Source organism: Scyliorhinus torazame, chromosome 5 (genome assembly GCF_047496885.1).
Source record: "Scyliorhinus torazame isolate Kashiwa2021f chromosome 5, sScyTor2.1, whole genome shotgun sequence".
Lineage (NCBI taxonomy): Eukaryota > Metazoa > Chordata > Chondrichthyes > Carcharhiniformes > Scyliorhinidae > Scyliorhinus > Scyliorhinus torazame.
Genome location: NC_092711.1, coordinates 197,820,344 through 197,843,355, shown reverse-complemented (window position 1 = coordinate 197,843,355; position 23,012 = coordinate 197,820,344). Strand labels below are relative to the sequence as shown.

The following is a 23,012-nucleotide window of genomic DNA, read 5'->3' as shown; positions in this document are numbered from 1 at the left end:
ACACTGACCCAGAACACACTGACCCTGACTGATATACACTGACCCAGAACACACTGACCCTGACTGACACATGCTGACCCAGAACACACTGACCTTGACGGATCTACACTGACCCAGAACACAGTGACCCAGACTGATATACACTGACCCAGAACACACTGACCCTGACTGATATCCACTGATCCGAACACAGTGACCCCGACTGATATACACTGACCCAGAACACACTGACCTTGACTGATATACACTGACCCAGAACACACTGACCCAGACTGATATACACTGACCCAAAACACACAGATCCAGACTGATTTACACTGATCCAGAACACAGTGACCCTGACTGACACATACTGACCCAGAACACACTGACCCTGACTGATATACACTGACCCAGAACACACTGACCTTGACTGATATACACTGACCCAGAACACACTGACCCAGACTGATATACACTGACCCAGAACACAGTGACCCCGAGTGATATACACTGACCCAGAACACACTGACCCAGACTGATATACACTGACCCAGAACACACTGACCCTGACTGATATACACTGACCCCGAACACACTGACCTTGACGGATCTACACTGACCCAGAACACACTGACCCCGAGTGATATACACTGACCCAGAACACACTGACCCTGACTGATATACACTGACCTTGACGGATCTTCACTGACCCAGAACACACTGACCCAGACTGATATACACTGACCCAGAACACACTGACCTTGACGGATCTACACTGACCCAGAACACACTGACCCCGAGTGATATACACTGACCCAGAACACAGTGACCCCGGGTCATATACACTGACCCAGAACACACTGACCCTTACTGATATACACTGACCCAGAACACACTGACCTTGACGGATCTTCACTGACCCAGAACACAGTGACCCAGACTGATATACACTGACCCTGAACACACTGACCTTGACGGATCTACACTGACCCAGAACACACTGACCCTGACTGATATACACTGACCCTGAACACACTGACCTTGATGGATCTACACTGACCCAGAACACACTGACCCTGACTGATATACACTGACCCAGAACACACTGACCCAGACTGATATGCACTGACCCTGAACACACTGACCTTGACGGATCTACACTGACCCAGAACACACTGACCCTGACTGATATACACTGACCCAGAACACAGTGACCCCGACTGATATACACTGACCCAGAACACACTGACCTTGACGGATCTACACACTGACCCAGAACACACTGACCCCGAGTGATATACACTGACCCAGACTGATATACACTGACCCAGAACACACTGACACGTATTGGTATACACTGACCCAGAACACACTGACCTTAACCGATATTCACTGACCCAGAACACACTGCCCCAGACAGATATGCACTGACGCAGAATTCATTGACCCTGCCTGATATACGCTGGCCGAGAACACACTGACCCTGGCTGATATACGCTGACCCAGACTGATATACACACTGACCCAGAATACACTGACCCAGACTGATATACACTGACCCAGAACAAACTGACCCTGAGTGATATACACTGACCCAGAACACACTGACCCGGAGTGATATACACTGACCCAGAACACACTGACCTTGACGGATCTACACTGACCCAGAACACACTGTCTCTGACTGATATACACTGACCCAGAACACACTGACCTTGAGTGATATACACTGACCCAGAACACATTGACCTTGACGGATCTACACTGACCCAGAACACACTGTCTCTGACTTATATACACTGACCCAGAAGACACTGACCCTGACTGATATACACTGATCCAGAACACACTGACCCTGACTGATATACACTGACCCAGAACACACTGACCTTGACGGATCTACTGACCCAGAACACATTGACCCATACTGATATACACTGACCCTGAGTGATATACACTGATCCAGAACACACTGACTCTGACAGATATACACTGACCCAGAACACACTGACCCTGACTGATATACACTGACCCAGAGCACACGGACCTGACGGATCTACACTGACCCAGAACACATTGACCCATACTGATGTACACTGACCCTGACTGATATACACTGACCCTGACTGATATACACTGACCCTGACTGATATACACTGACCCAGAACACTCTGCCCCGTATTGATATACACTGACCCAGAACACATTGACCCAGACTGATATACACTGACCCAGAACACACTGACCCAGATCACATTGACCCAGACTGATATACACTGACCCAGAGCACACTGACCTTGACGGATCTACACTGACGCAGAACATACTGATCCTGATTGATATCCACTGACCTTGACTGATATACACTGACCCAGAACACACTGTCCCTGACTGATATACATTGACCCAGAACACACTGACCCTGACTGATATACACTGACCCAGAACACGCTGTCTCCGACTGATATACACTGACCCAGAACACACTTACCCTCACAGATGTATACTGATGATGACAGATATATTCTGACCCAGAATCATAGAATCATAAAATCCCTATCGTGCAGAATGAGGCCATTCGGACCATCAAGTCTGCACTGGCCCTTTGAAGGAGCATCCTACTTAAGCCCACAATTCCACCCTATCCCTATAATATCACCTAACCTTTTGGACACTAAGGTGCAATTTAGCACTGCCAATTCCCCTAACCTGCACATCTTTGGACATCATTTAGAATACAGTGAACAAGAAAACACTGGGCCTAACAGTTATGCATTGACTCTGCCAGGTATACACTGACCTGGAACACACTAATGCTGGCAGATGTACACTGACCCTGAGTACACTGACCCTGACAGATGTACACTGATAATGAACACCCTGACCCTTACAGATATACGATGAGTTTGAATACACTGACCCCGACAGTTATACTCTGACAGGTATACACTGACCCTGGCAGATATACACTGACCACTGACCCTTACAGATAAGGGGAGAATGTGCAAACTCCACATAAACAGTGACCCGGGGCCAGGATCGAACCCGGGTCCTCAGCGCAGTTGGCAGCAGTGCTAACCCCTATGCCACCGTGCCGCCCCGTGTACCATCACCAAGATGCACGACAGGAACTCTCCACACGCAGCTGACACACGGGAATGTTGTCAGCTGAAAATTGCCCTCTAGGCCATATACAATCTGGACTGGGAATGATATTGCCACTCCTTCACTATGGCTAGGTCAAAATCCTGGAACTCCCGCCGTAGACAGCACTGTGGGTGTACCCACAGCTCACAGACTGCAGCGGTTCAAGAAGGCAGCTCACCACCACCTTCTCAAAGGCAATTAGAAATGGGAAATGAACACGTCTAGAGACGCCCACATCCCATGAAATGAACTGCTCAGTTTAATGCAGATAATTTGATGGGATGTGGGAGCCTTTGACGAGGAGCTCATCAGCAAAGGGCTCATGTCACCTTTCCATCCCAGCTGCCTGAACCGTTCATTTCTATCAGTTATTGGATAGTAGGTTGTGGTGGGTGGACCACATACAATCTGCAGCTCCTTATAAAAACACGGATCATGCCTCCCAGCCTGATGTTGCTGCTCAGCAGCTTTTGAGCTCCACCAGTTATTCTGTACCCTTGAGCACAGTAGTGCTTGTGTTTATCATTTTTATAGACTCGATGCATAGACGTGGGGCTGCTGAAGGTTTGCCTGTGTTAGCCATTTCGGACCATGAATACACAGGCCTTGATAGATATACATTGCCCTGGGTATACATTTGTGGTGGTATGTATTAGGGGTCATGTGGGACTGTGAAGCCGTGATGCTATTGGCTGACAGATCCCGGGTCCTGGTTGGCTGCTGACTCCTGGCTCCGCCCTGAAGGCGGAGTATAAGAACCCAAGCTTCTCCCCGCCGCTTCATTCTGTTGCTGAACTGCTGGGGACAAGTCTCGTTTAATAAAGCCTGAATCGACTTCATCACTCCTCGTCTCTCTCGTAAGACATTGTGCGCTACAACATTGACCCTGAATACACTGATCCAGACAGGTATACTCTGACTCTGAATACACTGATCCAGACAGGTATACACTGACCCTGAATACACTGAGCCAGATAACATACACTGACCTGAATAAACCGATCCAGACTGGATACTGATTGGAATACAGGGGGCGCGATTTTCCACTCCCACGCCGGTTGGGAGAATCGCCTGGGCCGCCAAAATGTCCGGGGACGCCGGTCCGACGCCCTCCCGCGATTTTCCCAAGCGGCGGGAACGGCCCGGTCGAGTTTCGCGGGCTGCAGGCCAGAGAATCGCCTGAGACACCCAAAATGGCGATTCTCCGGCACCCCCGCTATTCTGAGGCCCCGATGGGCCGAGCGGCCAGGCCAAAACGGCGGGTTCCCGCCGGCACCGTCCACACCTGGTTGCTGCAGTCGTGGGCGGTGCGTGAACGCTGGGGGGGGCGGCCTGTGGGGGGGCGAGGGGGGATCCTGCACCGGGCTTCACCTGGAATGTGGGGTGGCCTGCGATCGGTGCCCACCGATCCTCTCTGAAGGAGGACCTCCTTCCTTCCGCGGCCCCGCAAGATCCGTCCCCCATCTTCTTGCGGGGCGGATTTAGAGAGGACGGCAATCACGCATGCGCGGATGACGCCCGTTATTCGGCGCCGGCCGCGTCATCTATGCAGCGCCGCTTTTACGCGGGCGACAAGGCCTGGCGCGTGTAGATGACGCGGCCCCGATCCTGGCCCATTGTCAGGGCCTGAATCGGTCGGGACCGGGACTGTTCCGTGCCGTCGTGAACCTCAACGGTGTTCACGACGGCGCGGCCACTTCGGCGTGGGAGTGGAGAATCCCGCCCACAGACCCTGGAAGATATACATTGACTTGAATTCACAGATCCAGACAGGCATACACCAAACTGAATACACTGACCCTGACTGGTATGCACTGATCCCGACAGATATACACTGACCCTGAATACACTGATCCAGACAAGTATATGTTGACCTGAGTATAACAATCTAGACAGATGTACACTGAACCTGAATACACTGATCCAGCGAGGTTTACATTGACCTGAATATAATGATCCAGACAGAAATACACTGACCCTGAATACACAGATCTAGATAGATATAAACTGACCCAGAATACACTGATCTCGACAGGTATACACTGACCTGAATATAATGATTCAGACAGATATATACTGACCCTGAAAACAATGATCTAGACAGGTATACGCTGACCTGAATAATGATCCAGACAGATATACACTGGCACTGAATACATTGATCCAGACAGGTTTCACTGACCTGAATACACTGATCCAGACAAGTATACTCTGACCTTGAATACACTGCTCCAGACAGGTATACATTGACCTGAATATAATGATCCAGACAGGTATTCGCTGACCTGAATACAATGATCCAGTCAGCTATACACTGACCCGGAATACACTGATCCATACAGGGATAGACTGACCCTGAATACACTGATCCATACAGGGATAGACTGACCCTCAATACACTGATCCAGACAGGTATACACTGACATGAATGATCCAGACAGATACATTCTGATCTGAATACACTGATCCAGGCAGATATATGCTTACCTGGGCGCGATTCTCCACTCCCACGCCGGTTGGGAGAATCGCTTGGGCCGCCAAAATTTCCGGGGACGCTGGTCCGACGCCCTCCCGCGATTCTCCCAAACGACGGGAACGGTCCGGTCGAGTTTCGCGGGCCGCAGGCCGGAGAATCGCCGGAGACACCGCAACTATAGACCGGTGAGCCTCATGTCTGTAGTGGGTAAAGTCTTGGAGGGGATTATAAGAGACAAGATTTATAATAATCTAGATAGGAATAATATGATCAGGGATAGTCAGCATGGCTTTGTGAAGGGTAGGTCATGCCTCACAAACCTTATTGAGTTCTTTGAGAAGCTGACTGAACAGGTAGACGAGGGTAAAGCAGTTGATGTGGTGTATATGGATTTCAGCAAAGCGTTTGATAAGGTTCCCCACGGTAGGCTATTGCAAAAAATACGGAGGCTGGGGATTGAGGGTGATTTAGAGATGTGGATCAGAAATTGGCTAGCTGAAAGAAGACAGAGGGTGGTGGTTGATGGGAAATGTTCAGAATGGAGCCAACATTGAGGGCATTTAAAAGTTTATTGGATAAACATATGGATGATAATGGCATAGTGTAGGTTGGATGGCTTTTGTTTCGGTGCAACATCGTGGGCCGAAGGGCCTGTACTGCGCTGTATTGTTCTATGTTCTATGTACAGTCACAAGTGGAGTACCACAAGGATCTGTTCTGCGACCGTTGCTGTTTGTCATTTTTATCAATGACCTAGAGGAAGGCGCAGAAGGGTGGGTGAGTAAATTTGCAGACGATACTAAAGTCGGTGGTGTTGTCGATAGTGTGGAAGGATGTAGCAGGTTACAGAGGGATATAGATAAGCTGCAGAGCTGGGCTGAGAGGTGGCAAATGGAGTTTAATGTAGAGAAGTGTGAGGTGATTCACTTTGGAAGGAATAACAGGAATGCGGAATATTTGGCTAATGGTAAAGTTCTTGAAAGTGTGGATGAGCAGAGGGATCTAGGTGTCCATGTACATAGATCCCTGAAAGTTGCCACCCAGGTTGATAGGGTTGTGAAGAAGGCCTATGGAGTGTTGGCCTTTATTGGTAGAGGGATTGAGTTCCGGAGTCGGGAGGTCATGTTGCAGCTGTACAGAACTCTGGTACGGCCGCATTTGGAGTATTGCGTACAGTTCTGGTCACCGCATTATAGGAAGGACGTGGAGGCTTTGGAGCGGATGCAGAGGAGATTTACCAGGATGTTGCCTGGTATGGAGGGAAAATCTTATGAGGGAAGGCTGATGGACTTGAGGTTGTTTTCGTTGGAGAGAAGAAGGTTAAGAGGAGACTTAATAGAGGCATACAAAATGATCAGGGGGTTGGATAGGGTGGACAGTGAGAGCCTTCTCCCGCGGATGGATATGGCTGGCACGAGGGGACATAACTTTAAACTGAGGGGTAATAGATATAGGACAGAGGTCAGAGGTAGGTTCTTTACGCAAAGAGTAGTGAGGCCGTGGAATGCCCTACCTGCAACAGTAGTGAACTCGCCAACATTGAGGGCATTTAAAAGTTTATTGGATAAACATATGGATGATAATGGCATAGTGTAGGTTAGATGGCTTTTGTTTCGGAGCAACATCGTGGGCCGAAGGGCCTGTACTGCGCTGTATTGTTCTATGTTCTATGTTCTAAATGGCGATTCTCCGGCACCCCCGCTATTCTGAGGCCCGGATGGGCCGAGCGGCCAGGCCAAAACAGCGGGTTCCCCCCGGCGCCGTCCACACCTGGTCGCTGCAGTCGTGGGCGGTGCGTGAACGCTGGGGGGGCGGCCTGTGGGGGGGGGGGAAGGGGATCCTGCACGGGGCTTCACCTGGAATGTGGGGTGGCCCGCGATCGGTGCCCACCGATCATCGGGCCGTCCACTCTGAAGGAGTACCTCCTTCCTTCCGTGGCCCCGCAAGATCCGTCCCCCATCTTCTTGCGGGGCAATCTTAGAGAGGACGACAACCGCGCATGCGCGGATGACGTCCGTTATGCGGCGCCGGCCGCGTCATCTATGCAGCGCCGCCTTTACGCGGGCGACAAGGCCTGGCACGTGCAGATGACGCGGCCCCGATACTGGCCCATTGTCAGGGCCTGAATCGGTCGGGACCGGGACTGTTCCGTGCCGTCGTGAACCTCAACGGCGTTCACGACGGCGCGGCCACTTCGGCGTGGGAGTGGAGAATCCCGCCCCCTGACTCGGAATACACTGATCCAGACAGCGATACATAGAACATAGAACGATACAGCGCAGTACAGGCCATTCAGCCCACGATGTTGCACCGAAACAAAAGCCATCTAACCTACACTATGCCATTATCATCCATATGCCTATCCAATAAACTTTTAAATGTTGGCGAGTTCACTACTGTTGCAGGTAGGGCATTCCACGGCCTCACTACTCTTTGCGTAAAGAACCTACCTCTGACCTCTGTCCTATATCTATTACCCCTCAGTTTAAAGCTATGTCCCCTCGTGCCAGCCATTTCCATCCGCGGGAGAAGGCTCTCACTGTCCACTCTATCTAACCCCCTGATCATTTGTATGCCTCTATTAAGTCTCCTCTTAACCTTCTTCTCTCCAACGAAAACAACCTCAAGTCCATCAGCCTTTCCTCCTAAGATTTTCCCTCCATACCAGGCAACATCCTGGTAAATCTCCTCTGCACCCGCTCCAAAGCCTCCACGTCCTTCCTATAATGCGGTGACCAGAACTGTACGCAATACTCCAAATGCGGCTGTACCAGAGTTTTGCACAGCTGCAACATGACCTCCCGACTCCGGAACTCAATCCCTCTACCAATAAAGGCCAACACTCCATAGGCCTTCTTCACAACCCTATCAACCTGGGTGGCAACTTTCAGGGATCTATGTACATGGACACCTAGATCCCTCTGCTCATCCACACTTCCAAGAACTTTACCATTAGCCAAATATTCCGCATTCCTGTTATTCCTTCCAAAGGGAATCACCTCACACTTCTCTACATTAAACTCCATTTGCCACCTCCCAGCCCAGCTCTGCAGCTTATCTATGTCCCTCTGTAACCTGCTACATCCTTCCACACTGTCGACAACACCACCGATTTTAGTGTCGTCTGCAAATCTACTCACCCACCCTTCTGCGCCTTCCTCTAGGTCATTGATAAAAATGGCAAACAGCAACGGCCCCAGAACAGATCCTTGTGGTACGCCACTTGTAACTGAACTCCATTCTGACCATTTCCCATCAACCACCACCCTCTGTCTTCTTTCAGCTAGCCAATTTCTGATCCACATCTCTAAATCACCCTCAATCCCCAGCGTCCGTATTTTCTGCAATAGCCTACCGTGGGGAACCTTATTAAACGCTTTACTGAAATCCATATACACCACATCAACTGCTCTACCCTCGTCTACCTGTTCAGTCACCTTCTCAAATAACTCGATAAGGTTTGTGAGGCATGGCCTACCCTTCACAAAGCCATGCTGACTATCCCTGATCCTATTATTCCTATCTTGATGATTATAAATCTTGTCTCTTATAATCCCCTCCAAGACTTTACCCACTACAGACGTGAGGCTCACCGGTCTATAGTTGCCGGGGTTGTCTCTGCTCCCCTTTTTGAACAAAGGGACCACATTTGCTATCCTCCAGTCCTCTGGCACTATTCCTGTAGCCAATGATGACATAAAAATCAAAGCCAAAGGTCCAGCAATCTCTTCCCTGGCCTCCCAGAGAATCCTAGGATAAATCCCATCAGGCCCCGGGGACTTATCTATTTTCAGCCTGTCCAGAATTGCCAACACCTCTTCCCTACGTACCTCAATGCCATCTATTCTAATAGCATGGGTCTCAGCATTCTCCTCCACAACATTATCTTTTTCCTGAGTGAATACTGACGAAAAATATTCATTTAGTATCTCGCCTATCTCTTCAGACTCCACACACAACTTCCCATCCCTGTCCTTGACTGGTCCTACTCTTACCCTAGTCATTCACTTATTCCTGACATACCTATAGAAAGCTTTTGGGTTTTCCTTGATCCTACCTGCCAAATACTTCTCATGTCCCCTCCTTGCTCGTCTTAGCTCTCTCTTTTGATCCTTCCTCGCTACCTTGTAACTATCCATCGCCCCAACTGAAACTTCACACCTCATCTTCACATAGGCCTCCTTCTTCCTCTTAACAAGAGATTCCACTTCTTTGGTAAACCACGGTTCCCTCGCTCTACGCCTTCCTCCCTGCCTGACCGGTACATACTTATCAAGAACTCGCAGTAGCTGATCCTTGAACAAGCTCCACTTATCCAGTGTGCCCTACACTTGCAGCCTACATCTCCAACCTATCCCCCCAAGTCACGACTAATGACATCATAATTGCCCTTCCCCCAGCTCTAACTCTTGCCCTGCGGTGTATACTTATCCCTTTCCATCACTAACGTAAACGTCACCGAATTGTGGTCACTGTCCCCAAAGTGCTCTCCTACCTCCAAATCCAACACCTGGCCTGGTTCATTACCCAAAACCAAATCCAACGTGGCCTCGCCTCTTGTTGGCCTGTCAACATATTGTGTCAGGAAACCCTCATGCACACACTGTACAAAAAACGACCCATCTAATGTACTCGAACTATATCTTTTCCAGTCACTATTTGGAAAGTTAAAGTCTCCCATAATAACTACCCTGTTACTTTCGCTCTTATCCAGGATCATCCTCGCCATCCTTTCCTCTACATCCCTAGAACTATTTGGAGGCCTATAGAAAACTCCCAACAGGGTGACCTCTCCTTTCCTGTTTCTAACCTCAGCCCATACTACCTCGGAAGATGAGTCCCCATCTAGCATCCTCTCCGCCACCGTAATACTGCTCTTGACTAGCAGCGCCACACCTCCCCCTCTTTTGCCTCCTTCTCTGAGCTTACTAAAACACCTAAACCCCGGAACCTGCAACATCCATACCTGTCCCTGCTCTATCCATGTCTCCGAAATGGCCACAACATCGAAGTCCCAGGTACCAACCCATGCTGCCAGTTCCCCTACCTTATTTCGTATACTCCTGGCATTGAAGTAGACACACTTCAAACCACCTACCTGAACACTGGCCCCCTCCTGCGACGTCACATCTGTGCTCCTGACCTCTATACTCTCATTCTCCCGTACCATAAAACTACAATCCAGGTTCCCATGCCCCTGCTGCATTAGTTTAAACCCCCCCCAAAGAGCACTAACAAATCTCCCCCCCAGGATATTTGTGCCCCTCAGGTTCAGATGTAGACCATCCTGTCTGTAGAGGTCCCACCTTCCCCAGAAAGAGCCCCAGTTATCCAGAACTGATCCAGAACACTGACCCTAAATACACTGATCCAGACAGATATACACTGACCCTGAATATATTGATTCAGACAAGTATATTCTGGTCTGAATACGTTGATACAGACAGGTATACGTTGACCTGAATGCACTGATCCAGACAGGTTTCACTAACCTGAATACACTGATCCAGACAGGTATACTCTGACCCTGAATACACTGATCCAGACAGGTATAGGTTGACCTGAATACACTGATCCAGACAGGTTTCACTAACCTGAATACACTGATCCAGACAGGTATACTCTGACCCTGAATACACTGATCCAGACCGCTACATATTGAGTACACTGATTCTGATAAATATGCACTGAGATGATTACACTGATCCTGAGTACACTTATCCTGACGGGTATACACTGATCCTGACAGGTATCCACTAATCAGGAATATACTGATCCTGGCAGATACACACTGGCCCTGACAGATGTACACTGACCCTGAATACGCTGACTCTGACAGATATACACAGACTTGAAATACACTGACACTGACCGACGTACATATACACCCACTGATGAAGCTGACATGTTGAATTTCCAAGCAAATAATCATTGAATTAACTTCAAAAGCTGTTTGTATGTATTTTTAATATTTTGTCTCTCACTTTGCTGACGCCCAGACATATTACAATAATTTGGGGGTAATTTCAGCACAACTTGTTAAGTTATTTTATTTATCTGTCAATTCTGTAATAATTTAAAACTACCACAGAGCTATAAATTAAAACAAAGAATTTGAGTTTTCCACATTCAGAATATCTCAAGTGTCATCACTATTATAATGTAGGACATTGTGCGCACAGCAAGCTCCCATAAACAACAATGTAATGCTGTTTGAGAGCCAAGCATTTGAGTGCATACTTTCAAGAACTCCCCTGCTATTCCAGTTTAGTGCATTGGGATAATTTACATCCATGGGATAGGCTGGTGCCTCCGATTAATGTCTCATCTGAAACTGACACTGCAGCAATTCTTGATGGAGGACTGATATAACAGAAATAAGTCAAAACAGGTTGTAATATAAATGTATGCTCCTTCTTTCCTTTAATCTGAACAATCAACCTTCAAGGGCCAGAAATGGGCACATTCATGTTTTCTGGGGAAACGTGACGCTGATGGAGAAGTGTTTGGAATTTCATCCTGGGCATTTATAACACATTTCACCTCCTGTACTATTTACAGAGTTATTGGGTTATTTATATTTATCTTGGCCAAGAGACACGACAGAACAACATTTATTGATTGCTGTGAGAGTTATCCATCTATTCTGAGACCCGTGCAGAGCAGCAAACAACAGCGGTTTTCTTCCCTGAAGGGCATGAGTGAATGAGTTTCTTATATGACAGTACAGCAGTTTTCATGGCTACTATTATCTAGTGTCTGCTACAATTTATTGAGCTCATGGTCACCACTCGCCTTGTGGGGATTTGAATTCAGATCTAGCTGGTTCATTAATCTAGTACTATACATGGCTGTATTAAGTAGAACAAAGAACAAGAAAAGTACAGCACAGGCACAGGCCCTTCGGCCCTCCAAGCCTGCACCGGCCATGCTGCCCGTATAACCTAAAACCTTCGGCACTTCCGGGGCCCGTATCCCTCTATTCCCATCCTATTCATGTATTTGCCAAGACGCCCCTGAAACGTCACTATCGTACCTGCTTCCACCACTTCCTCCGGAAGCGAGTTCCAGACACCCACTACCCTCTGTAAAAGCTTCCCTCGCACATCTCCTCTAAACTTTGCCCCTCGCACCTTAAACCTATGTCCCCTAGTAATTGACTCTGCCAACCTGGGAAAAAGCTTCTGACTATCCACTCTGTCCCGTACCAGCCTCCCCGAACAGGTGCCGGAATGTGGTGACTAGGGGCTTTTCACAGTAACTTCATTTGAAGCCTACTTGTGACAATAAGCAATTTCCATGCCGTTCATAATTTTGTAGACCTCTATTAGGTTGCCCCTCAACCTCTGTCGTTCCAGTGAGATGTACTGCTATATTGTGACCAGTTACCAAATTATTAATCAGGGATGTTCTCGACAGAACCTCAGGATGGTCAGGATCAGCAGAGGACACAGTCTAATATTTTATCTTGATGTAACACTTTCACATCTGCAATTTGTTTATGAAAAGAGAGCTTGGCCCTCAAGAAAAGGACACATGGTGTCACATCCATGGAACAATGCCTGGGGAGCAAACTGGGCTTCCTAGGATCACAGCTGTGTCAGCCCAGCACCAACCACATGGGCCAGGACATGCACCCGGCACCATCCCAGTGTCTGTGTCTGCCACAGTCACTAGGCCAGGCTGGTAAAGCATTGCCAATTTCCTAACGATTTAGCATGGGTAGAAGCTGGGTTGTTCCCTTGAAGATCGGGAAGATTTAAATGAGGCATTCAAAATCATGAGAGCTTTCAGTAGAATAAATAAGGAGAAACCATTTCAACTTGGTAACCAGAGGAAATGGATTAAGAAACGAGAGGCAGAATGAGGAGGTTTTTAAAATATAAACAGAGCAGATATGAAATTGGGCTTTGCAGCACCACTAGTGCTGTTGCTAGGGAGGAACATTCCAGCATGGCCTGTGTGTTGCTCCATGCTGGAAAGGATAATGGCGTGGGTGTACCCTCAAAGCATCATCAGCAGTGCTGTTAGAGATTAAGCAGCAGCCGTGTTTAGTGTGGCATTAATTTGAGAGCACGTGGCCTGTGCTGATCCCAGCTGTCAGGTGCTCAGCAACACGAGGGATTTCCCTAATCTTTAAAGGTCCAGCTATCAACTTGTAGGTGAGGTGCATTGGCAGCTTCTTAAACTGAGTTTGCAGAAGTTACTATCATTTTGGACCTGTTGGTAGCTTCAGATCAGCGAGGACACAGGAGTTGCTGAGTGAGGTATGGTTGACGTGGTTGCATTGCCTCTGGGTCTTAGATAACCATGGAATTAAGTGAAGGCTGCAGAGAGGGGAAGCTCAGCGGTGAAGAGGGAGAAGGAGGAAGGCCCTGCTCAGGTATCTTTGGGTGCAAGCCTTCCTCCACCTGACTCAAGAATAGTGCCTTAGATGCCACATGGAGGTGATCACTGAACTGTGCCACCTTCTACACCCTAACCTAGAATCTCACACCAAGGATAGGAGCATTCTGCCAGTGGCTGTCAAGGCACAGTGGCATTGAATCGCCATGCTTCTAGATTTTTCCAGTGTCACCAGGCGATACCTCGAACATATCTCAGTATGCCATCCAGCAGTACATCCAGGAGGTCATGAGGCCATCTATTCCAGAAAAGATGAGTTCAAGAATGGGAATGGGTAAGGTTTCACCAGGATTACCAATGGTGCAGGGGCTGTGCACCGTGCACATGGATTTCTGCAAACTCTTATCGTTATGTGGAGGGGTACAGGGAGTGCAAGGGCTACCATTCTACAAATTGCATCGGGGCAAAACTTGAGAATCCAGCACTGAATTGGGTGCCTGGCATGTTCTCACCTCTGAGCGATCTTGCTGAATATGGAGTTACTGAGCAACAGCTACCCCAACAGCAGTGACGGGTAGCCATTAAGGTACCAAATGGGGGAAAAGTTTCCAATGCCACTATGTTTCTCTCAATGTCAGGCAGGCCCCTCACTGAGGCTGGAGCCTGGCAGGTAGCTGGAGGGAGCATTCTTGTGGGAGGCCAGGAGGCCATTGATACATCTGCTCAATCCTCCATCATTGAGACATCTGCTCAATATCACAGAACCATGGGGATCAGAGGGCCACAGTTACAGACACAAGCAATCCTGCGGCAGGAACCCCCTCCATAATAATGGTCCTGACAGATGTGGCCATTAAGTTTCATTGTGACTTCAGAGAATGCCACCTTATTAAGGTGCCCTTGTGATGCCGTACCTGCCCCAGCAGTGCCCATCTCTGAAGATCATCCAATACTTTGGGACAGCTGATTGAGTTCTGATGGCAGGAATTCCCCCCTCCCCCACCACCTTGTGAGGGGTATAGAGTGTAGACAGGTAGAAACTTTTCCCCTTGGTGGAGGGATCAGTAACCAGTGGGCTAGATTTAAGTTAAGGGACAGAAGGATGTGAGGATGAATATTTGCACCCAGAGGGTGAAGGGAGTTGGGAGTCTTGAACCCACTGCCTGAAAGGATGGTGGAGGCAGAGATCCTCATAACGTTTCAGAAGTAAGGGGGAGAGCTGACTGGTGGTGATTTAACCTGAGGATCACCACACCTCAGGCAAGGGGCAAAGTTGAGAAATTAGGACCTTCATGAATAGCCTCAGCCGGGAGGGGAATTGAACCTGCGCTGCTGGCCCTGCTCTGCATCACAGACCAGCTGTCCAGCCAAGTGAGCTAAACCAGCCCCATTAAAGAAGTATTTAGATGTGGACTTGTGATGCCAAGGCATACAAGGCTATGGACCAAGTGCTGGAAAATGGGATTAGAATACTGAGGTGGTTGTTTTTTACTGGCACAGACACGATGGGCCGAAGGGCCTTTTTATGCTGCAGACTTCTATGACTCCATGGCACCTTGAGCCCAGACCCTGACTCCACCATCCTTCATTGGACAGTGATGTGGAGATGGCCTCTCAATTTGCCACCTCCCTAAGATGCCAATGCTCTGCGGCCAACTGATGTCACAAGGGTTGCGACCTATCCTCTGTTCCGATGGCAGAAAAATGTCAAAGTTAGTGACCTTCAGGCCTTTGTGATCTTGCCAATCTGTGTGGCCACTATTAGCAATTTAAGGAGCTGTACTCCCAGATAGCTTTATCCTTTGTTCCAGTTAGGTTTTCAATGGAAAAGGTGGCTTCCTTTTCCTTTCTCCCCACCACGATGGGCATCTGACACTTCCCAATATTGAGTTTCACTGATCTTTGATCCACTCACTCTACAGGCCTATTTCGGTTTTCTGAAAATTTGGGTGCAAAGCCTCACCTTATAAGCAACATGCCCTGATTTAATATCAAATCTACAGCTGGATCTCCAGGTTGTTGAGTCCAAACCACTTCTGTCTATTGTGGACCATAATGGTCTTGGCATAGAATGGTGGCCGTGACTCAACTTAGTGACACAAGGATAGGGGCCTGGATTCTCCGGTTGCCGACGGCACAATCGCATTCGGCGAGCAGCCGGAAAATCAAAGTTCCCGACCGAATCGGGGACGGTGCTGCTTTCACGATGCTCCGCCCCCTCCAAAGCAGCGTACTCGGAGAGAATGCCATGCCACGTACCGACGGCTTCAGGACATTGCTTGAGGCCCGCTCCCCGATGCTCTTCCCCCAACAGGCCGAGTTTCCGACGGCGCCGGACATGTGTGCTCTCATCCGTTGGGACCTCGGCGTGGCAGCTGCGGACTCAGTCCAGCACCGGGACAATCGGGGGGAGGGCCGATCTGCGGGCAGGGGGGGGGAGTTCATCAGGGGCTGTGGCACTGTGGGGGGGGGTGGTCTGATGCGTGCGAGCCGGCTGAAGGGGGAGACTATTTTGCGGCCCAGGTCCGCGAGCGGCTGCCGCCATTTTGCATGGCGCGCCCGCTTCAGGCCACCGCCATGCGCATGCGTGGCCACGGACCTGGCAAATCTCCGGTCCATATCGGCAGCTAGAGCCGGGTGCTCTATACTGCCTTCCTGCTAGCCCTCAGCAAAATGGGGAATCGGTGGCCGTTTTACGCCATTTCTTCTGGCGTAAAACGTTACCGTCCCCACTCCGGAGTGGGGACATAGCCCCAGAATCGGAGAATCCAGCCCAGGATTGTTTCACAATTTACTCCATTATCCAGAGTGTCTTTGTCGATAGCTTCTCAGACTGATGTGGCAGGTAGGATGTGTTCCCGCGGAGCATCTGTGTGGCTTAAATTCAGTGACTCAGAATGGACAGATTCTCAACTCACATTTCAAATGTGGCAAAACTCCCAATGTTCCAATGGATCTCACCTGCTGTGGTTTTAAGCAGTTCTGTCGTGTTCCTGAGACGAACAAAGTCAAACTGGTACAGCCTCCAGGATCGCTGGTGTGCCACTTCAATCGAATACTGCCTCCATCTGTATGTTATTTCATCTCTTGGATATCCATCTGCAGGCACAAGGAGGCAGGGTCACTGTGTACAGTCACTAAACAGAACATACCATGCTCTCAGGAACATGTGCTCCATGAGTGTAATGCACAACCACAGCCTAAAGAAAGAGGCTTCCTACTAATTGTAAATCATTGTTTATGCATTTCTATCCCATTGACTTCAGTGTCCCAAAACACTTTACAGCAATTAAGTCCTTTTGAACTCTTGCCCTTGTTAATGTAGGAAGCGTGCCAGCCAATTTGAAAACTGTTACATCCCACCAACAGCAACATGAGAATGACCAGACATCTGTTTTAGTGATGTTGTCCGAGTGGCCTGACATGGCCTGCTGAATCAGGCAGGTTGCTGCGTTCCACCTTCCCCACTCCCGAGCAAAAATGCCAGCGGTCAGAATGATGGCATTAACCAGCACGTCATCGGTTGGAGCTAATATTAGTGTCCACCCATTCGCCCATCTCCAGATCCACCCCATCGGGGCCGAGAATATCTGTCCTATATGTCCAAGAAGTGTGTGTATTACATGCCTTTATTAATGATCTGAGATGCAATTAGCCACATCTGGATTTCCAAATTAGCCACATGTGGATAAGGGACAGCTCTGATAGAGAATGGCTTCAGTTGTTTGATCTGAACCCTGTGTCTCTACAATATCCAACGATCTGATGTTATTCAAATTATGGTTCATTTTATAAATAGTTCACTTTACACCTTGGTGGCTTGGTTATTCAGGGTCAGTGAAAGATGTGAGTGAATGATGGAATCGAGTTGACACAATGGCATTACGAGCTAATTTAGATTCAGGTCTTGGGTCATTAACTAGCCATCTCATTGGACTGGGTGCGACGCTGTGATTTATAATTTGCTTTGAAGTGATTTTGCAAATGTCCCTTTGTTCTGGTATGGGGACAAGTCTTGCTGCCGATTCTCTGCCTTCCTGCTGGGGAACAACTCAACATTTAACAGCAGTCAGCCCAGTTCTTGATCACGTAATACAAAAGCAAAACATTGCAGATGCTGGAAATGCGAAATAACAGAAAATGCAGGAATACTCAGCATGTCTGCCTGCCACTGCTGAAACATTGTGCAGCGTTTTCCCGGCTCCATTGAAATGAGTTTGGGGGCTGTAGGAAGGGCAGTTGTAGGTTATGTGTCAGAAACCAAAAACTTCATGGCTGTCCCACCTTTAGGCAACTTTCCCAGGGCTAGGGTGGGATGGAAATTGGTGGTCTGGTGCACAGAGACAGGCAGGCAGTGAAGCCAGTTTAGACCTCAATCAAGGGCAATTACCCCAGTGCTGCAATATTCGTGACATGAGCCCCTCACTCCATCAGGACCCTGGCAAAGCTGTGAAGGCAACCTCGCGACAGGAGGTGACTGAATTATTGACAGCATCAGGGAGCCTCAGGCATTACTCTGGAGTGGTCGCCACCATGACACCCCTCACAGTATTTTGTTGTCTTATTCACCACTGAAGGGGGAGACTTTCGTGAGAGCCTAGGGGCGAAATTCTCCCGAAACGGCACGATGTCCGCCGACTGGCGCCCAAAACGGTGCCAATCAGACGGGCATCGCGCCGCCCCAAAGGTGCGGAATGCTCCGCATCTTTGGGGGCCGAGCCCCAAATTGAGGGGCTAGGCCGACGCCGGAGGAATTTCCGCCCCGCCAGCTGGCGGAAACGGCCTTTGTTGCCCCGCCAGCTGGCGCGGAAATGACATCTCGGGGCGGCGCATGTGCGGGAGCGTCAGCGGCCGCATACAGTTTCCCGCGCATGCGCAGTGGAGGGAGTCTCTTCCGCCTCCTCCATGGTGGAGACCGTGGCGGAGGCGGATGGGAAAGGGTGCCCCCACGGCACAGGCCCACCGGCAGATCGGTGGGCCCCGATCGCGGGCCAGGCCACCGTGGGGGTACCCCCCGGGGCCAGACCGCCCCGCGCCCCCCCCCCCAGGACCCCAGAGCCTGCCCACGCCGCCTTGTCCCACCGTTGAAAAGGTGGTTTAATCCACGCCGGCGGGACAGGCAATGTATCGGCGGGACTTCGGCCCATCCGGGCCGGAGAATCCAGCGGGGGGGCCCGCCAACTGGCGCGGCCCGATTCCCGCCCCCGCCGAATATCCGGTGCTGGAGACTTCGGTAACCGGCGGGGGCGGGATTCACGGCGGCCAACGGCCATTCTCCGACCCGCTGGGGGGTCGGAGAATGACGCCCATGGTCTGGATACAACCTGTTAACTCTGTTCCTCTTGTCCTCAGCTGCTGTCTATTTCTGGCGTTTTGTGTTTTTACCAATATGCTCAGGTAATGATTCTTCAGCTTGTACATTGAAGATGTGCCAGCTATTCTACCGCAAGTGCATCACTGATGTCATTTCCATTCAAGCCATTTTTATGAATGGTCAGTAAGTATGGTGGAGCCAGCTGCTGACTCTGTGGTCCTGCTCTGAATTTGAAGCTGCAATATTCAAATTCTGTCCCTGACAGAAAGAGGTCCAGCTCCCAAATCGAGCTAACATCCTACTTTTAACGTTCTCAAACATATTACGAAAGAACCGTAGAGTCCCTATGTGCAGAAGGAGGCCATTCAGCCCACCGAGTTTGCCCCAACCCTCCGAAAGAGCACCCGATCAAGACCCACTCCGCCATCCTATCTCCGTAGCTCCACCTAACCAGCATAAGTTAGGACACTACGCGGCAATTTTTTCATGGCTGAACTTGCACATTGGACTGTGGGAGGAAACCGGAGCACCTGGCGGAAACTCATGGAGACACGGGGAGTCATACAGACAGTCACCCAATGCCGGAATTGAACCCGAGTCCTGGCGCTGGGAGGCAGTGTGCTAACAACTCTGCCACCATGCCGACCCATATAGATCCTTCAGTTCCCTTGCAAAGAACCCATCTGTCCACCGGCACTTAGGACAAATAAACTGGCTGTGTTGTGTTATTTGGAGGCACTTACCTGGGAGTTCGCTCCGGTTCAATGAATAGCACTTTCACCTCTCAGTGAAGAGTTTGCGGATTAAGACCCACTCCAGAGACGAGCACAGAATCAAAGGGAGTCTCGCACTGTCGGAAGAGCTGTTTTTCAGATGAAGCATTAAACTGAGCTCCTGTCTGTCCCCTCAGCTGACTGCACAGCACTATCCTCCTCAGTGTCTCGACCAATATTTATCCCTCACCCAACATCATGAAAACAGGTTATCTGGTCATCTGTTGTCTGTGGGAGTCTGCTGCGCATGATTTGTCTGCCGCGTTTTTTATCTGACACCTAAACTTCAAAAATACTTTATTGGTTATACAACAATTTGGGACATCCTAAGGTTCTGTAGAAATGCAAGAGTTTCACTCTTTCTCTGTTGCCTTGTTAGCCTAAATCATCTTCACTGTGACTCAAAGTAATTTGCTGTCTGTATGGGAATGTATCTGAAACTTAATACAGTAGAATATCAATGGAAATATAATTACAGCTCCAATTCTATTCCCCCATCCTCGGTGGCATGGTGGAACAGTGCCTCACAGCTCCAGGGACCCAGGTTCAATTCTGGCCTCGGGTGACTGTGTGGAGTTTGCACTTTCTCCCCGTGACTGTGTGGGTTTCCTCTGGCTGCTCCGGTTTCCTCCCTCAGTCCAAAGATATACAGGTTAGATGGATTGGCCATGCTAAATTGTCCCTTAATATTCAAAAGGTTAGGTGGGGTTACTGGGTTAAGGGCTCGGGGCCTCATTAGGGTACTCTTTCCAAGGTCGTGCAGACTCAATGGCTGAATAGCCTCCTTCTGCACTGTAGAGATTCTATGATTCTATTCTACGATTCTGTGAGCATTTGTATTGGGATGTTTTACCCCCTGTTTTATATTGTCTTTCTCTATATCTCCCTCAGCGCCAGATTAAGACAAGTTAACAGAGGTGAAATTTCTCTTGAAAGTGCTTGGGTAAAATGGGTAAGAGTGAATCACCCTCTTGTCATTGGGCCCTGCCCCAGTTACACTTCGACAGTCTTCAGTGGGTGTAAGTGAATGGGATTTTCAACTCACTATTGCCTCAGGCTAGTTTCAAACCCCATGAAACCTTCTGAAACCTTGCGCCTGTTTTTATCCTCTAGACCTGCTCACACGCCCTGGTATTGGTCAATCCTCCGCTAATGCTGATCGCTGATACACTCCTGTACGATTTGAGATCATGGATTGTTTCAGTACCCTCCCCTCTCCAACCCAAAAGTACCCATTGCATTTTTCCAAGATTGTATCCGCCCAAACATCTGTGACCCAATCAGTGAAACAAGGTTCTCTCAACTCTGTATCCGGGGAGGTGAACTTCTGTTCATTTACAATTGGTGCGAGGGTAATACGCAACAAGCTCATTAACTTTCGATCCCACTACTCTTGAGCAGTTTTGACTCAGAGAGCACTCCAATTTCTAAGCAGAAAGGTTATGGCTTTGATTCCCATTCCAGTCAGCATGGGATCAGGGATGTGGGTTGCAGCTTTTAAACATGAACAGAACAAAGTATACCTGCCCCAAATCCTCCTAGCACCAAACATTGCCACGAAACAGTTCTCTGAGACAAGTTGAATTAGGCTGTTGATTGGGCACAGATAAGCAGTGGAGAAACTGGGTTGTCTCGATGTCTGATGAGGGCAAACCATCCCCCATTTCTGATCTTGGCTGAAGAACGAATCAGAAAGTTAACCTATTATCTATGAGAAAGATAATATGATACAGCAAGCTCCAGTTAATGGTTGCAGTGTAGATGCTGTGATTGGGTTTGGGATTTTGGATGAATTGCCGATGACACTTACAGCTGGAGAAGGTCAGAGGACAGGACTGTTCGTCCATGGGGAAGTTCTGTAGATAGAGCTGACACTCTGCCTCGATTGTGAGCCTGGAAAACGGAGAGAATACGTTATTTCCATCAACCATACCAACAGTTCAAATAAAAAAATCCCCTAAGTAAACACTGGACAGACTGAAGCCATGGGTTGGAGTTCTCGTAACCGGGCCACAGCTCGTTTGGTGATGGACGGGCACAGGAAACAAAATGTTGACAACCCGCTGGTGTAAAATTGCAATGCAGGTATCCCAAAGGTGGGTTAATGGTGGATTCATCATCCCGCTGGCAGGTGGCGCAAATGCCATTTTTATTAATTGGTATCACCTGAATACCCACCGGAATCCCGTCAGACTTTCCAATCTTGTGTCATTGAGGAACAGACTTCTTATTGAGGCTGTTAGCCTTTTTCCTCTGGGTTGCTGACATTCAGCATGATGTGGTGAAGACAGGTGGGCTGGAGAGAATGATATAAGTACGCTGGACTGGTATTTAAATATGACCTTTGAAACTGTCAGCTGATGGCGGGCAGACGAGGAGAGTCAGAGGGGAACTCGCCTGTTCATTATTCATGAGGTGACAGGCGCCCACCACCGTACTTGGTCCCACCATGGAAGAATTTTGTGTATTCTCTCTAGTCTATGCCACAAACTCCATTTCATTGCCATCAAATTCATTCCTCTCACTAGCAACTGCCTTAGACAGAACCAGACTGTTCGCAACATATTTTTGAAGTGGACCTAATCTTCCAGGCCAGTGTCCTCACTCTTACCCAAAGCGTATTTTTCCACCTCTGTAATCTCGTCCATCTCTGCCCATCTGTTACTAAAACCATCATCAGTCTCTTTACTATCTCCAGAAGAGACTATTGTAATGCTGTCCTATCTTCCACATTTCATAAATGTCAGTTCAACTGAAGCTCTGCAGCCCAAAATCTAACTTGCATCAAATCCTATTCACTATCACCTCTTTGCTCCCCATAGCCTCACTTAAAAAAATCTTTATTTTCCTATTCATCTCCTGTCTGGTCTGACTCCCACCCTGGTGATCTCCTGTCTGGTGTGACCTCCATCTCTGCCATCTCCTGTTTGGTCTGACCCCTATCGCTGTCATCTCTTGTCTCATCTGATCCTTA

General features: G+C 49.0%; 1 protein-coding gene across 4 annotated transcripts in view; it reads right to left on the bottom strand.

Annotated features, from left to right (window-relative positions):
• Positions 1–23,012, bottom strand: part of LOC140420865 (gamma-aminobutyric acid receptor subunit gamma-4-like) — a 559,891-nt gene that overhangs the window by 85,148 nt on the left and 451,731 nt on the right. For all 4 annotated transcript variants that reach the window (XR_011946626.1, XM_072504962.1, XM_072504961.1 and 1 more), the window contains exons 5-6: positions 21,849–21,931; positions 16,913–17,050 (exon numbers count right to left, since the gene is read on the bottom strand). Coding sequence is in view for 3 of the 4 variants with exons in the window: in XM_072504962.1 (XP_072361063.1) it covers positions 16,913–17,050; positions 21,849–21,931 (221 nt within the window). In the remaining variant the exon portion in view is untranslated. The remainder of the gene's footprint in view (positions 1–16,912; positions 17,051–21,848; positions 21,932–23,012) is intronic.